Raw genomic sequence first — 15506 nt, forward strand, 5'->3', positions numbered from 1 at the left:
GGGATTTCCCTTTGAGGGGTGTTGACTGTCCCTTTCTCTCTTCCCACTTGTCATTTCCCTTGTCCAGACCCCACTGCTGCCCTGACGCTCCTGCAGAGCCTGTTGCCTGGCCTCCTTTTGCAGCAGCTCTTCACTGTAACCCTGTGTACATATCGTTGCCAGACTTTACCTCTAAGGAATTTAAGCCAAGGAATCTATTTTCAATTGAAATTTGAGCTTCTGTGCATCTCTATATTCACATAACAAATACACAGTTTTGCAAAAGGAACTGCCCTTTCATAACTTGGTAGCATTCCCACATCTATGGATGAGTCTCTTCGTGAATCTTTGCAGGCTCAGTTCATTGACGTCCTAGAAACAGCTTTGCTGGTCCTCGCTGCCAACTTCCCTGTGGTCTGTGAATATTCAAACACTGATACTTTTCCCAGACAAAACAAACATTTTATGTAGTCACTCTGACATCTTTTTGAAATGCTAAGAAAAGCTACATCTTGGAATTCGCTGCCTTTTCAAGTCTGTATTCCGTTGATAAGAAATGAATACAGTTCCTTATGAACTCAAGCAAGTTTAAACTTCATTTGTCAGCAAAGAGATCTGTGCCTCCTATATGATTATAATTTAATAATGTAGGGCCAGGGATTTAGCTCAGTGGTTCTTTCACCTGCCTCGCAAGTGCAAGGTCCTGAGTTCAATCCCCAGTATCAAATAATAATAATAGTAATATACACTATTTTCTTTGAAGATTAAAATGAAATCACTTTATATCCTTAGAAGTGACTATGAAACCTTTGGGTAAAATCTAGATAAGACAGATAATAACATACTTATTAATATGGCATTTGTTTGATAAGTTCTATTAGGCAAGTTGCATCTTGAAAGAACAAGGGCACAAATTATTTATTTAAAAACAACATAGGAAGCAGGCATGATAGAAATCTAGATAAGACAGATAACATACTTATTAATATGGCATTTGTTTGATAAGTTCTATTAGGCAAGTTCCATCTTGAAAGAACTAGGACACAAATTATTGATTTATTTAAAAACAACATAGGAGGCAGGCATAATAGATAGGATGGGGCTGTAGTCCCAGCCACTTGGGAGGCTGAGGCAGGAGGGCTGCTTGAGGCCAGCCTGGGTAATACAATGAGACCCCATCTCAAAAAGAAACACAAAACTGGGTGTACTCCATCACTAGGGGTGTACTCCATCACCACAGAGGTTGCCTAGCATGTGTGAGTTCCTGGATTTGCTCCCCAGCACAACCACACCCCCCAAAAAAACCCCTCTAAACTCCACAGCACACTAATTAGCACTCTTCGGCTTAACTCTGAAGAGGAGAAATGTTCCTTAACTTGTCATTCCAAAGGTAAAGTTGAGCTACAAGGTACTTTATTGACAGAATTCTTTCCAGTTAGTTCTCTCCATCTGCTTGAACAGTATCAGCCTTTGCTGCTAAAGTCTTGAAGGTAGGTAGCAGTTGATTAAGTTTTTTTTTTTAATCTCTCAAAATAAAATGTTAAATACATCTCTCATCTCTTTGGCTTAAACCCCCTAGTGGTTTTCCCCATTTTGTTTTATAAACATTTGCCAAATGCTGCTTCTCTGGCATATTCTGAGCTCTGTTTTTTGGTACTGGGGATATAAACATGACTGTCATGTGACTTCTTTCCTCACAGAGCTGATAATCGAGGAAGGGAGACAGATGAGTAAATAACTAACTGCAATCCTGCTCGATAAATGCCACGTTCGAGGTTGTGAGCAAAGCCCCAGTGAGTGATTGATTTGAGGGAAGGGGTCTGGGGTGGGGATCGGGAAGGACTAAGAAGTGGCATTTGAGTGGAGCCTTAGGGGATGAATAGAATTTTGGCAGATGGATGAAGGGGTGGGGGTGGGGACACTTCGGGCTCATGCGAAAACATGAGAGTGTGAAAGTTTGTGCCGTTGTCTGAGTGCTGCTGAGCCGCGGGGAGGGCTGAGGGAGAAGCAGAGTGTGGAAGGGGGCATAGTGAGAAATGACGTCGCAGACATCACTGGGGCCATCTTGTAAGTTTCTGCTAGACCTGTAGCTTCTTGGACACACAGACATTTGAGAACAGGAAAAGACTTAATGAGGTCTTAGAGAGTATTCTGGCATCAGCATGTAAGATGATATGGACAGAGGTGACTGGGAACCAGGACGATTACTACTGTGACCCACACGGACGACGAGGGTCTGGGACAAGGCTGTTCCAGCGGGGCTGGAGATGGATGTGGACTTGGGAAGCATCTCCGAGGAGGTGGTGTTCATTGATGGGTGTGAGGAGGAGACAAAGATCATGTGTGGATGCCTTGCTAACCGAGATAGCATAGAAGAAAAGGTTAGGGGGTGAAAGTGGTGAATTTGTCTTTGGACGTTGGTAATGGCTTGTGTGCAGATGCCTCCCAACGCCTCATGTGGTCAAAGGGGGATGTGCTGGGATTAAGGGAGTGTGCTTACTAAGCCGGTACACTGGTTTGGCACCACCCTAGTCCTGATAGGATAAGCTAAAGGCGGCAGCAAGAAGCTGTTAAAGTTCATTCAGGGGTTGTGAGGACATGCCTTGCCCGAAGTTTTATATGGGGGCTTCTTTTTAACTACTTGTCTGCTATTTCTTCCCCTAGCCCCAGATTCTCATATAGTCTTAGAAGGGACCACTGTATATTAATAAGCAGCACTCCAAATGTTAAATTGAGCATAAAAGCTAATGAGGACAAAATTAAATGTCCTGCACGCAGGAGACACCTATGATCTTAGTGTCACCGTGCTTGCTCTTAGTAGCGAAGCCCATCTATTGCTGGATTTCCCAGTGGATTTGGAACCAAAACGGGGGTGAGAGGCTAGTTCAGGTTTAGGAATTAGATAACCCTGTAAAATCTTTCCTATATATTTTATGATACCATGTTTAATATTAATATTAAATTGTGCCTATGTTGCCCCTTTTATTCTCCAGTAGGTGGTTTAAAATCTTTCACACATTGATGTGGCCGAAGTCTTAATTTGTCATTGTTTTGAAATCGCTAAAAATAATTTCACATTTAGTGCTGAGGATGTAGCTCAATGATAGAGTGCTTGCTAGCATGCACAAGGCCTTGGGTTCAGTCTCTAGCACCAGCTAGAAAAAAAATTCACATTTGTTGTTTTTCTTCCCTTAAATATTAACTTTTGAAAGACTGATCTCATGACTTTACTCATGCTGAGTAGATGGATTTTTGAATGAAAGTTTACCACTAAGCTACACCTCCAGCCCATTAATTTTAATATTTATTTATCTGCTTTGGTTTTTTCAGACGATGTCTCGTTATGTAGTTCAGGCTGGCCTTGAACTCACTGTGTAGCCCTGGCTGGCCTCAAACTTGCAGCAATCCTCCTGCCTCAGCCACCCGAGTGCTGGGAGTACAGGTGTGCACCACCACGCCTGGCTGTTAATTTTTAAAAGTGTGTTCTAAGCAACACAACAGCCAACAGCAGGCCACACCAACTCGGACTTGAGGACCAGTGTAACCAGTTGCGTGCTGTCTTTTGAGTGGAGGCTCATGGCTGGTCATGGTGCACTTTTGAGGTGACTTTACATGTCTCTGATCCAGGCTTTTGCAGTTAGCTATGATGGAATCCCTTGCAATTTCTGTTTTGACAAAGTTGGCGTTTGCAAGATGGTTTAAGAGCTAAGGGGTATGCTTTGATTGCAAAGTTCCTTTTTTCCTTCCTTTCTCATAGCTTTTTCCATTGTCTTCAAAGCGAGGTGAAATTGAACGATTATTATATAGAATAAATCCAGAATCTTGATATCTTAAATTCTTGGGGTCAGAATAAGGGTTTGTTTGTTTGTTTTGGTACCAGGGATCCATCTTGGGACCTTGTGCTTACGAGGCAGGCAGCGGGAACCACTGAGCTAAATCCCTGGCCTTTCAATAATGTTTTAAAGAACACATCTGTCTTTTTGATAAATTGGAAGAAAATGACACTTCTGTTTTCCATGTTAATCAGTACACTTGCATAAGAGAGACTGGCTCTGTGCTTAAAATCAGGCCAAGAAATCACAGTTTCTTCTGTTTGGCCTGGGTTTGTTGTTTCTTGATACATATTATATTCTACTGGATATAAAGCGCTGAATTAAAATGAAATTCATATAGCTATTTGAGATATATTTATTCAAAAGTCATTCTTCAGTGCCCCTTGTGTACACAATGCGGTAATTGATATAATGATGGTAGTTAATTTATTGAATGATTGTTTTTTTCCAAGCACTACTTGGGCAATTTTACATGTTGTGTGCCCACACCCCACCAGAATAAAAACAGCACCTGGTTTTGTCCTCACAGAAGTGGTGGTCTATTTTGTCTATTGTTTGTTTTGTCTTTATCCTATTGATTAGAACAGTGCCTACTACATAATTTGTACTGAGTGGATGATTTTTGAATGAATGGTTACACTTAATCCTCCAACAACCCCCTGAACTCGCTCTCACCGTCCATCTATTACCACAAGGTGACGTGCTGTTAGCGGTTTACTTCATATCGGGGAACGCTGCAGTACAGCAAAGGGCAGTTTTTAGTTTTTAGCTTTTAGCTTTTAGCTTTCTATCTAGTGGACAGAAAGCTTATCTATGTGAGAGGTTAAACAGTAGGGTAGCAGCTACTCCAAGTCAATAGGAGAGACTGACAGGAGTAGAATGACAAGTAATGGAGAAAAGAGGGAGTTGTGTAAATGCCGCGGAGCCATGCCTGCACAGACTGAGGCTTAATCTCTGGTAACTATAACTGTTACGGCTCCTACTGTGACAACATTGTTACGGTCGTCATTTTTTATGACGCTAATGAGACCTATAGAGCTAATGTTCATCTCTGTGTCGAAGTTACCAGACATGGTTTCCTGGACAAAATGATCCTCGTGGGTTGGACAGAATGTGGGGACAGGTTGAGGCAGGAGAGGAGGGACTCAGTGTGAAAAGAATCCTATGAGCAGAGGGCTGAGGTGGAAATTGTGTCTTTTCTGTTCCTTAGTAAGATCGATGTGCAGTGCAAAGAGGACAGGACTGGAAGAAGTAAGGTTAAGATTGATATTTGAATGTGTTGATTGTGTTGTGAATGCTACATTATATTCACAAAGTTGGATTTGAAACTGTTTCTATGAGAAACTATTTTTAAATGTATTTTGTTCATATTTTATGAAATGCTGGGTTTCAGTGTGGTATTTTTATACATGCATGTAACATTTTGAGCCAAGTGCCCTTTAATGAGAAATTGTATGGCCTTTTCTTTATGCTATAATTTATAATCAGAACACTATGTTTGCTTGAGAAATAATATCTGTGCCTTTGGTGTCACATGGCCTGTGAGACAAACTCTGAATGAAAAGTCCACTTCCAAAGGGCTTTGTGTTTTTGACATTTAAAGAGCTCATTCACCCACCTCTATCATCATTGAATCAAATATATCAATAGAGCATTAGAATAAGTATTATGTTCTCCCATCATCTATTCCACAGGCTGTAATTCCTTGGGGCCTAGGTTTGTGCCTTATTCATTGTTGTATCCCTTACAGCATCAAACACATTTCCTGGCATAAACCAAGGGTGCAATAAATTGTGCGAATTGAAATTTCAAAGCATGCGAGCCTGGCCATCTCAGCCCTTGTGGGAACAATTTGCAGCTGAGCTATAGTTTCTGAGGTGTGTAATGCATTTTATATTGTTCTTAGGTCCAGCCTGATGAGGGAAGAGGCTAAGCAAGGAGCCTCCAACCCTTGGCTCTTTGAGGAGCCAGAGGAGACCAGGGGCTTGGGATTTGATGACCTCCGGCAACAGCAGCAGAAAATTATCCAAGGTACCGAATACCCAAGTGGTGGGGCTCAGAAACCTGCCAGACTGTTTCTGTGGCTTTTTGTGTTCCTTACCCTTTAGAAAATTGGAGTGAATACCATTGGTCTTTTCAAGCTCTTGGTCTTTTTGTGCCTCAGAATACCCGAGGAATAGAGGACTGCTGTTAGTTTTCTTGGTAGCTGATAGAAGCAGAGATTTTTCCACTCCTGAGAATAGAGAAGAGACCTGAGTCTGATAGGTCCTGGTGAACTTGGTGCACATGCTCTTGATTTTTCTCTGAACACACAACTCCATCTTTTTTTGTCTGTAAAGTAAGTCATTTTGGCTTTTTACCTTCAAGTTCATCTTGCACATGAGCCTTTGAACCTGCCAATTAGTTTTAAACTTCTGCTGGGCGTGGTGGTGCACACCTGTAATCCAGCACTTGGGAGGCTGAGACAGGAAGATTGCTTTGAGTTCAAGACCAGCCTGGGCTACATAGTGAGTTCCAGGTCAGTCTTGACTACATAGTGAGACTCTGTCTCAAAAAAACAAAACAAAACAAAAAAAGAGTTTTAAACTTCTACTCATATTTTTAAATTTCTGAAGTAATAACTATTTATTTGCTATATAAAATTGAAACTATAGGAACAGATAAAATGAAAAGCTCTCTGTATTATTTCTCTGGTCTCAAACTGAATGGATTAACATGTATTTCCTGACTGTGTGTGTGTATACATATATATATATATTTGTGTATATCTGTGTGTGTTTGTGGGTGTGTATGTTGTCATTAAAATGTATGGTGGATGTTTAAAAGGATTTGTTAGAGTAAAAGAGACATTGTCAATGTCATTGATCCCCTCAAACTTTTTCCTCACTTTGAACATACTTGTCCCATGATTCTTGCTACTTTTGAAGCAGTTCTAAAAGTCCCCTTACATGTCTTTTATGAGGTGTGATAAAAAACAGCAAATGCTGATGTTGAGTGTCATCCAGTGGAAGGATAGGATCGTAAAAGCCGTGTATCCTTATCCACTTTATTTTCTGGATCTGACACCATGACTTCTGGCTCTTCCCCAAAGCCCTGTGAAAGGTCAACATTTTGAATCAATTCAGGACGTTGAGGAAGTCACAACAATATAACTAAAGACATGAAAGAAGACTTATTCAGCTCCTTCGGAAAGTGGCATGAAAGCCGGGGATTTAGTTCAGTGGTTCTGCTGCCTGTCTCGCAAGCACAAGGTCCTGAGTTCGATCCCTGGTACCAAAAGAAAAAAAAGTGGCAAGGAAAATAGAATAAGTGTGCTCAAAGCAAAGGGGGAGTATTTTGAGTTAGGTTAATGGCAATGTGTTTTTTTACTGTAATTTTTTTAAAAAACTTTAACTCACACCGTGTATTCGGTATAAACATATTTTACATAAGTGGGGTCATGAGGTCTATAGATAACCTAAATATGTGTTATGGACATTTTTTATGTCTGTACAGATAAGTTTACTTTCTAATTTTACTTTTCAGAAAAGCTTTATGGAGGTATGCTTGACATTGTCATAAACAGCACATATTTGAAATGTAACTTTGATAAGCTTTGCCATATGTGTACACCTATTAGATCATGATTACAGTCAATAACAGACATAATAATATGAAGATAACATTCATTATCTTCCTTAGTAGAAGTTCTCTTCATCTGTCTCTCTAATTCTCCCTGTGCCCCTCCTCCACCTCTAGACAACTGCTGATCTGTTTCCTGTCACTATAAATTAGTTTCTGTTTTCTACAATTTTACATAGGTTGAGAATCATACAGTATTAACTGGGGGGGAGCATCGAGAAGGAGATCTGGCTTTTTTCTCCTAGCATAATTACTTTAAAATTCACCTATGTTGTCGCTGTATCCACGTGTTATTCTCTTGTGCTATGGAATCATAGTATTCCTTTGCTTGAATTTACCACAATCTGTATATACATGTCGATGGGTATTTGGGTTGTTTTCAGCCTGGGAGGGTCTTACAAATAAAACTGCCATTTACATTCATTCTTTGTATAGACATAAATTTTCATGTTTTTTTAGGTAAATACAAGTAGAATGATTGAGTCATACAGGAGGTGTATGCTTAACTTTTTTGTTTTCATATGTGTGCATGATGCTAAAAATTGAACCCAGAGCCTTGTGCGTTTTAGGCAAGCATTTTTTTACATCCCACCCACTTAAGTGTTTGTTTATCTTTTTGCATTTTTTTTCCAGTATCTGAGATTGAACTTAGGATCTTGCGCTTTTGAGGCACCTGCGGCACCACTGAGCTAAATCCCTTGCCCTTAACTGTTTATTTTTTAAATTAAAAAATTATTGGCAAATAAAAATGGTATATATTTATGGTGTACAATTGTATAGTGGCTAAATCAAGCCAACATGTGCACTGCTTCACACATTTGTGATGAGAACACTTAAAATCTAGTCTCTTAGCAGTTTTCAAGTGTATTAGTCACCTGATGTACAATAGAGCTCTTTAACTTACTCTTTCTGCCTAACTGAAATTTTGTAACCTTTGACCAACATCTCCTGTAACACCCACCCAACCCTTTCTCCTTACTTGACCCTTGGTTATCCACATTCTATGTTGTGCTTCTGTAAATTTGATCTTTGTTTGGATTTCACACATTAGTAAGATTATGTAGTGTTTGTTTTTCTGTGACTTATTTCACTTAACATAATGTCTTTCAGATTCATTCACTTTGTTGCAAATGACAGGATTTTTATGGCTGAATAGCGTTCCACTGCACATATGTGTTCAAAAATCCACTCATCCATTGAAGCATATGTAGGTGGATTTTTAAAATCTTAGCTATTGGGAGTAATGCAGTGAACATGGGAATACTGATATCTCTTTGACATACTCATCTTATTTCCTTGATATACCTAGAGATGGAATTGCTAAACCATATAGTAGTTTTATTTTTCAATTTCTGAAGAACCTCTGTACTGTTTTCCTTAATAGACACATTAATTCCTACTGCAACCAAGAGTAGTAAAGACATGGCAACGGTTCTGTTTTCTCTACAACTTTGCCAACATTTGCAATCTTTTGTTTTTTGATAATGTGTATATGTATGTATATATGTATGTATGTGTATGTGTATATATGTATGTGTGTGTGTGTGTGTGTGTGTATATATATATGGCCCTATTTCTGGAGTCTGTTCTTTTACATTGGTCTGTTCATACCAGTGCCACACTGCCCTTGATTATTGTGGCAAGGTTTTTAAGTCAAGTAGATAAGTTGTCCAGCTTTGTTCTTTTTCACAATGCTATTGGCTATTACCAGATCTTTCTCACTTTCTTAGGAATTTTAGAATTAGCATTCAGTTTCTCCAAAAATAATAAAACCTTCAGGCATGGGTTATAGCTTAGGGGGTAGAGCATTTGCCTGTGTGCTTAAGGTTTTGAGTTCATTCTCAGCACTAGAAAAGAAAAAGGCCTTCTGGAATTTTATTGGGAGTACTTTGAATCTTAAGATTAATTTGGGAAGAACTGATATCTTCATAATACTGAGTCTCTTAATCTAAGAATATGGCAAATTTCTATTTAGTTTTTCTCAGAAGTGCTCTTTAACTATCTTTTATATAATTTGTCAGATATATCCTTCATTATTTCATATTTTTATTATAAATACCGTATATTTTATTTTTATTTTATTTGTTTACTGGGGGTACCAGGGATCGAACTTGGGTCCTTGTGCTTGTGAGGCAGGTGGTGGAACCACTGAGCTAAATCCCCAGCCCTATTTTATTATTATAAATGGCATTTAAAATTTATAAATACAGTATCTGATTATTGCTCATATATAAACCCAGTACTCTGGGAGGGTGAAGCAGGACTACAAATTCATGCCCAGCCTAAGGAATTTAGTGACTTAGTAAGACTCTACCTCAAAATTAAAAAAAAAAAAAAATTTTTTTTTAAGAGCTGAGTAAAGTTTAGCTCAGTGGAAAGACCTGGGGTTTAATCACTACTACTGCAGACACACACACACACACGTGCACATTCAGGGTTTTGTATATTGTTTTTGGATTGTGCAGTCTTCTTAAATTCGCTAATTTTTTTAAAACGGTGTATTTATTGAGGATAAATAGGCTTTTCTACGCAAATGTTTGTGTTTTCTGTGAATAAAGAGTTTTGCTTTCTTTGTTTCAATCTGGATGTGTTTTATTTATTTTTCTTGCCTTACTGCATTTCCTACACCCTCTAGTACAATGTTGAAAGTAGACCTGCTTGCCTTGTTTCTGATCTTACTGGGAGAAACAGTCATTGGCATGCCAGTTATTGTGCTTTTTTTTCCAATAATGAATATTTTTTAATTTCTAGAAATAATCTTAAAAGCTACTGTGGGATCCAGTTAAGTTATTTGAGTCTTAGACCATAGACGAGTTTATTTTAGAACAAGTGCCACAAACCATGACTTATGGGTGAAATCTGGTCTACTATGTGTTTTTGTATAGTCTACAAGTTTAAAAGTGGCTTTAAAATTTTTAAATGAAAAATAATCATAGGAAAACAATTTTGTGATTGGTAAAATTTATATAAAATTCAGAGCTTGGGGCTCATAAGTAGTTTTATGGGAACACAGTCATGCTCACGTATTTGCACATCATCCTTAGGTGCTTTCCTGCTTACAGTGGCAGAGTTGAGTTTGTGCTGTATGGATCACATGAACCCCAGAGCCTAGAATAGTTACTATGTGGCCCTTTCCAGATGATGTTTGGGTCTAGAGGTAATTTACCCCACTACTGAGCCTATGTGTTGCTCCGTGAACAGGGAGGTGACCAGCTTGTTGGGATGGGCACTGTGTCTGACCCTATGGAGCACAGAGAATCATTCTTCTGCTTTTGGGGGTTATTTTATTCCCCAGCCTTAGATCATTTGTTTACTACTCATGTGAGCCCCAAACACCACCAGATGAAGCCTCAGTCCTCAGAGTAGACTCTGCAGGTCAGCAGAGCACTGCGTGCAGTTTGCTCCTCTCTGGTTCTGTGCCCTGCAGACTTGAGCAGCCTTGACTGACTTGGACTCTTCTCAACTCAACAGGCTCCCCTTTCCCCACTGCAGCTGGGAGTCTTGTGTAGCAGTGACCTGGGAGGTCTTGGAGCTCATCGCATCTGTTGCCCGTGTCTCAGGGGTCCCTGTCCTCACCGTTGTCCTCACTGTTGTGTATGTTTTACCATATTCTTCCCGATCCTGCTGTTTCATGCTGGAGGGAGATCTGGTCCCTGTCCATCTTGGCCAGAAGCAGAAGTCTATTCTCTTTTGAATTCCCTTTTCACAGTGGAATTATCTAATAAGTGAAACGGTGTGACTCTCTTGTATCTTCAGTTTACATACTTCACCTGTTACCTTGTTTGAAGGAAAATAGAAAAATGAAAAGCAGTACAGTGTTTTCTTCTTTAGTTTTCCCTGTTTCTGAAAGATCTGCCTTATAGCTAATACCAAGGTGCATTTCTGGTATTGTTGCTCTTGCCAAATAAGTTTTTTCAGCCAGGAAAAATATCCTATCCCAAGAAGGGGATACATTCAAGGATTGCTGTGGGTTGGGTGTGAGAAGAGGCCCTGCACATTTCTGCCATGGGAGCTCCAAAGCAGGGCACAACTGTGCTGAGGTCCTTCCTCTGAAAGCTGGTTCACTTTTGACCTTTGGGGATGAGATGACGGAATGGGGGCCATAGCAGCATATAATGCATATGAGGGGTGTTTATTTTCTCCCTATTCTTATTTTTGTGTAGTGAAATGCTGTGCCCTTTGTTGCTTGGCTGGACAGCTGTTTTTCAAAAATAAACACAAACACAGAATAATCCTTACATTAAACTCTTATTAGCCTTTCTCTGCCCAGGACCTGATGTAGTGAGGTCGCTATGGCTCTGCTTCATGGCTGTGTCCTCCACTGGATGAACAGAAAGAGCCAGGGAGGCTCATTTCTAAGTCCCAGGAAATTGGTTGACCTTTCTGCATGTTAGTTGAGCCTCAGAAACACTTGGGAAATCGTCCAGAATAACATTTTATTAGTAAAACTTGGACTGGAGGGCAGTGAATGCCTTCCTTGCCTAATCTAGGTCTCATCACCACTTAGCCTTTTCTGGCTGCAGTTTTCCTTAAACTGTCACTTGAGGCCCAAACAGACACCATGCAGAACACTGCTGTCGTGATGACAGTAATGTGGTTACCTCCAAAATCCCTGAAGTAGAGCAAGGCCCCCAGGGTGCTGTAGGGGACAGTGTAGACTCTTGTCCTCTGTCAGACAGCAGACTTTGGAGAAGTATGCTGGAGAGTCTGTTGGTGGGGTTTCTTAATTAACTCAATCTAGGCATGTTTGTAGCTGTTCTTTCTAGATTTGAGAAAAAAAGTACATTCGTTCTAGATTTTCATGTGAAAAGGTGTTGGGAAAGTGCCTAGACAAGACTCCATTTTACACTGAGAAATCTTATTAGCTAATCTTTGAACTTTTGTGATCACAACTTAAAAAATTTCTTGAATTCATTCTTTCCTTCCTTTCCTTCTTTCTTTTTTTTCTTTCCCTTTATCATCTCTTTCTCTTCTCTCCATACCCCTTTTCTTTACTGTATAAAAACTTTAGTAAAGCTTAAAGTTTCCTGTTCTCCCTCCTTCCCATGGTACCAGTGATTGGCCGCCCTTGGTCTCAAGGCTTCACACATGTGCTCTACTGCTAAGCTACATCCCTACACCTTTTTAATTTTTTAAAATTTTTTATTCAGCATTTCACTATTTTTTCCTCCTCCTTCTCCTTCTCCTTTTCCTTTCCTGAAACAAGATCTTGCTATGTAGTTCCAGCTGTCCTTGAACTCACTGTAGCCCAGGCTAGCCTCAAACTCATGGTGATCCCTCTGCCTCAGCCTTTCAATTGCTGGAATTTCAGGCCACCCCACAAAACTAAAAAATGAAACTATCAATTCTTAGAACTTGTTCTGAGAGTCCTAACATAGTGATCAACTTCTTTCTCTAGTTTGATCTGTTATTTCCTCATTTATTCTTGCTTCCACTTATGCCGGGAGAGCTCCTTCCTGCATATTAAGTGTCAGAAGTTCCATTGCTTCTCTGTGGGCAGTGGGTGATATAGCGTTGCCTGGTTTTTATACCATTAAACTCAGAGGGCTATCAGTATTGGCCAGAGCCTTCCCACCTAGCAAACGTGTTTGTTTCTTCTGCAAAGCTAGAGGGCCCTCTGTGGTCACTCACTGATGTGAACAGCAAGTATTACATGTGTGAGTTCTTAGATAAACATAGCAATGCTCAGTGCCACAGCTGGGCTCACACTGGGCATAGACAGGAAAAGAAGCACAGTCTCAACCCTTGGTTCTTGTCATTTACTCTGACAAGGCACTGTGGTTATACCTCTTAGGAATGTTTCTGTTTTACTTGTTAAAATATTGATAACTCGCTGGGCATGATGGTATATACCTGTAGTCCCAGCACTTGAGAGGCTGAGGCAGAAGGATTGCCATGAGTTCCAGGCCAGCCTGGGCAGCATAGTAAGTTCAAGGCCAGCCTGAACTACACAGCAAGACCCTGTCTAAATAAATAAATAAATAATCGATAACTCTCTACAGTGGAAAATTTCAAACACATAAATGTAGAGACAGTAATGACTTGGTCTTCCCTCTCATCTTGACTCAGTAATTGTCTCCTCATAGCCAGTCTGGTCTTATCTGTATATGTACCCAATACCCACCACCTGAATTACTTTTTAACCATATCCCACATGTCATATCACTTCATTGGTGAATATTGCAGAATATATCTCTCAAATATGTTTGGAAAAGATAACTTTAAAAAAGTAGGCCACAGTGCATTGATCATGCACATCAAATGATCTAATTCCTCAGTATAGTAAGACATCCAGTGTTCAAATATTCCTGATTGTCCTGTGACATCTTCTTTTAGACTATTTAATTTGGGGTCTGAATATGGGAGTACACTATAACTAGTTGATGTGTTCCTTAAGTTTCTTTAATATGTAGAATGTTTTTCCAACTCTCTTCTCTGAAGGTTCTTAATGGAACAGGATCCTTTGTCCTGTAGTTTTTCACTGTCTAGCTCTTTCTGTTTGTTTCCTCGTATGTTCTTTAGCTTATTCTGTCTCAGATATTTTCTAGAAAGCGATATCTAGGTTTAGTACCTTGATCACAATGGGGTTTGTTATTTTTGGCAGGAATACTTTCTGATGACTGTTTCTTTTTTTAAATCTACAACCACCAATTGTTCTCCCACAATTACATGATATTTATTTGGAAAATGGTTTTCCTGAATGTTTAAAGATAGGAAATATCCACACACCTAATTGTTCCATGGGGGCTTTCAAAAATGATTGTATTATTCTGCCACCTGCCTCGCAAGCACAAGGACCCAAATTTGATCCCCCGTACCAAAAAAATTTTAAAAAGATTGTATTAGTTTTCTATTGCTGACATAATAAAATAGCACACCATGACTTAAAATGTATTTATTGCCATACAGTTCAGTACGTCAGAAGTTTAACACAGGTCTCACAGGGCTAAGATCAAGAAGTGAGCAGGGCTGTGTTCCAGTTGGGAGGCCCTTGGGTAGAATCCATCTCTCTGACCCTTCTTCATCTCTCTCTCTCCCTCTCTCTCTCTCTCTCTGTCTCTGTCTCTCTCTCTCTCTCTCTCTCTGACAAGAGCTGGAAAAGTTCTCTGCTTTATAGGACTCAAATGATTAAGTTGGGTCCAAAGAGAGTCCAGGCCAATCTCCCATCTCAGACTCCTTAACCTTAACCACATCAGCAAATTCCTTTTTGGCCATGTAAGGTTAGCTCTTCACAGGTTTCAGGGATTAGGATGTGAATGAGGAGGAGGGGCTCTTATTTTTTTCTACCACAACAATCATCCATCTTTTAATATTTATACCATTATAAAATTGAAGAATGATTCATACAGTGTGATATGTCACGAATGGCATATTATGATATAATGCCTCAGGTTATGTGATAGAGTAGGGTAGATTATGGAATTGAACTGTTGTTAGACCATTTATAGTAGTTTACTGGTTATAATAGATTGTCTACATGGTTTTTGATTCTTATATTTTTGTGAGCAGCAACATTTTATTTTGATCATTATCTCCAGCTGGCTATGACCTTCAGTAGAAATGCTGCTTTAGAATATTGAGAAGCTTAGGTCATTGTGATTATTATTATCAACACAGTGTCTCGATTATCTTCTGTATCTTTGGATTATGAGATGAAAATTTATTGTAACAGTTAAACATGTATAGGAGGTGCCAGGGTCTTACAGCGGTTATTTGAGTGGAACAGAATTTTTAGCCCTCTTTCTGTTGTACAGGAGATGAGCTTTAGGTAGTTAAGTCAGACAATAAGTGTGTGAGGAAAGAGTATAATGTAGGTACTTTTCATCCATAATGTATGTTTCTGTTAGGTAAAACAACTTCAAGATACAGTGACTCTTTTCCTAATTGAAAACCCGAGAGGAATCTCCTTTCCTGTTTTTAAATTGTTTTACCTTTTAATTTACATTGACAATGTAACCCTCCATCCTAAGTATAGATTATTCTTTGAACCCATTTAGAATTTTACTGTAGCATTGGACATCCTATAGCAGTGCTAGGTTGATGATAGATTTCTCTTGGAGACCATCCAAGAGG

General features: G+C 39.5%; 1 protein-coding gene across 3 annotated transcripts in view; it reads left to right on the forward strand.

The window, feature by feature from the left end:
• Stx8 (syntaxin 8) overlaps positions 1 to 15506 on the forward strand; it is a 278115-nt gene that overhangs the window by 42274 nt on the left and 220335 nt on the right. For all 3 annotated transcript variants that reach the window (XM_010614972.2, XM_033762791.1, XM_033762790.1), the window contains exon 5: positions 5719 to 5843. In XM_010614972.2, the coding sequence (XP_010613274.1) occupies positions 5719 to 5843 (125 nt within the window). The remainder of the gene's footprint in view (positions 1 to 5718; positions 5844 to 15506) is intronic.

Source organism: Fukomys damarensis, unplaced genomic scaffold (assembly GCF_012274545.1).
Source record: "Fukomys damarensis isolate Sample0158 unplaced genomic scaffold, DMR_v1.0_HiC HiC_scaffold_13, whole genome shotgun sequence".
Classification (NCBI taxonomy): Eukaryota; Metazoa; Chordata; class Mammalia; order Rodentia; family Bathyergidae; genus Fukomys; species Fukomys damarensis.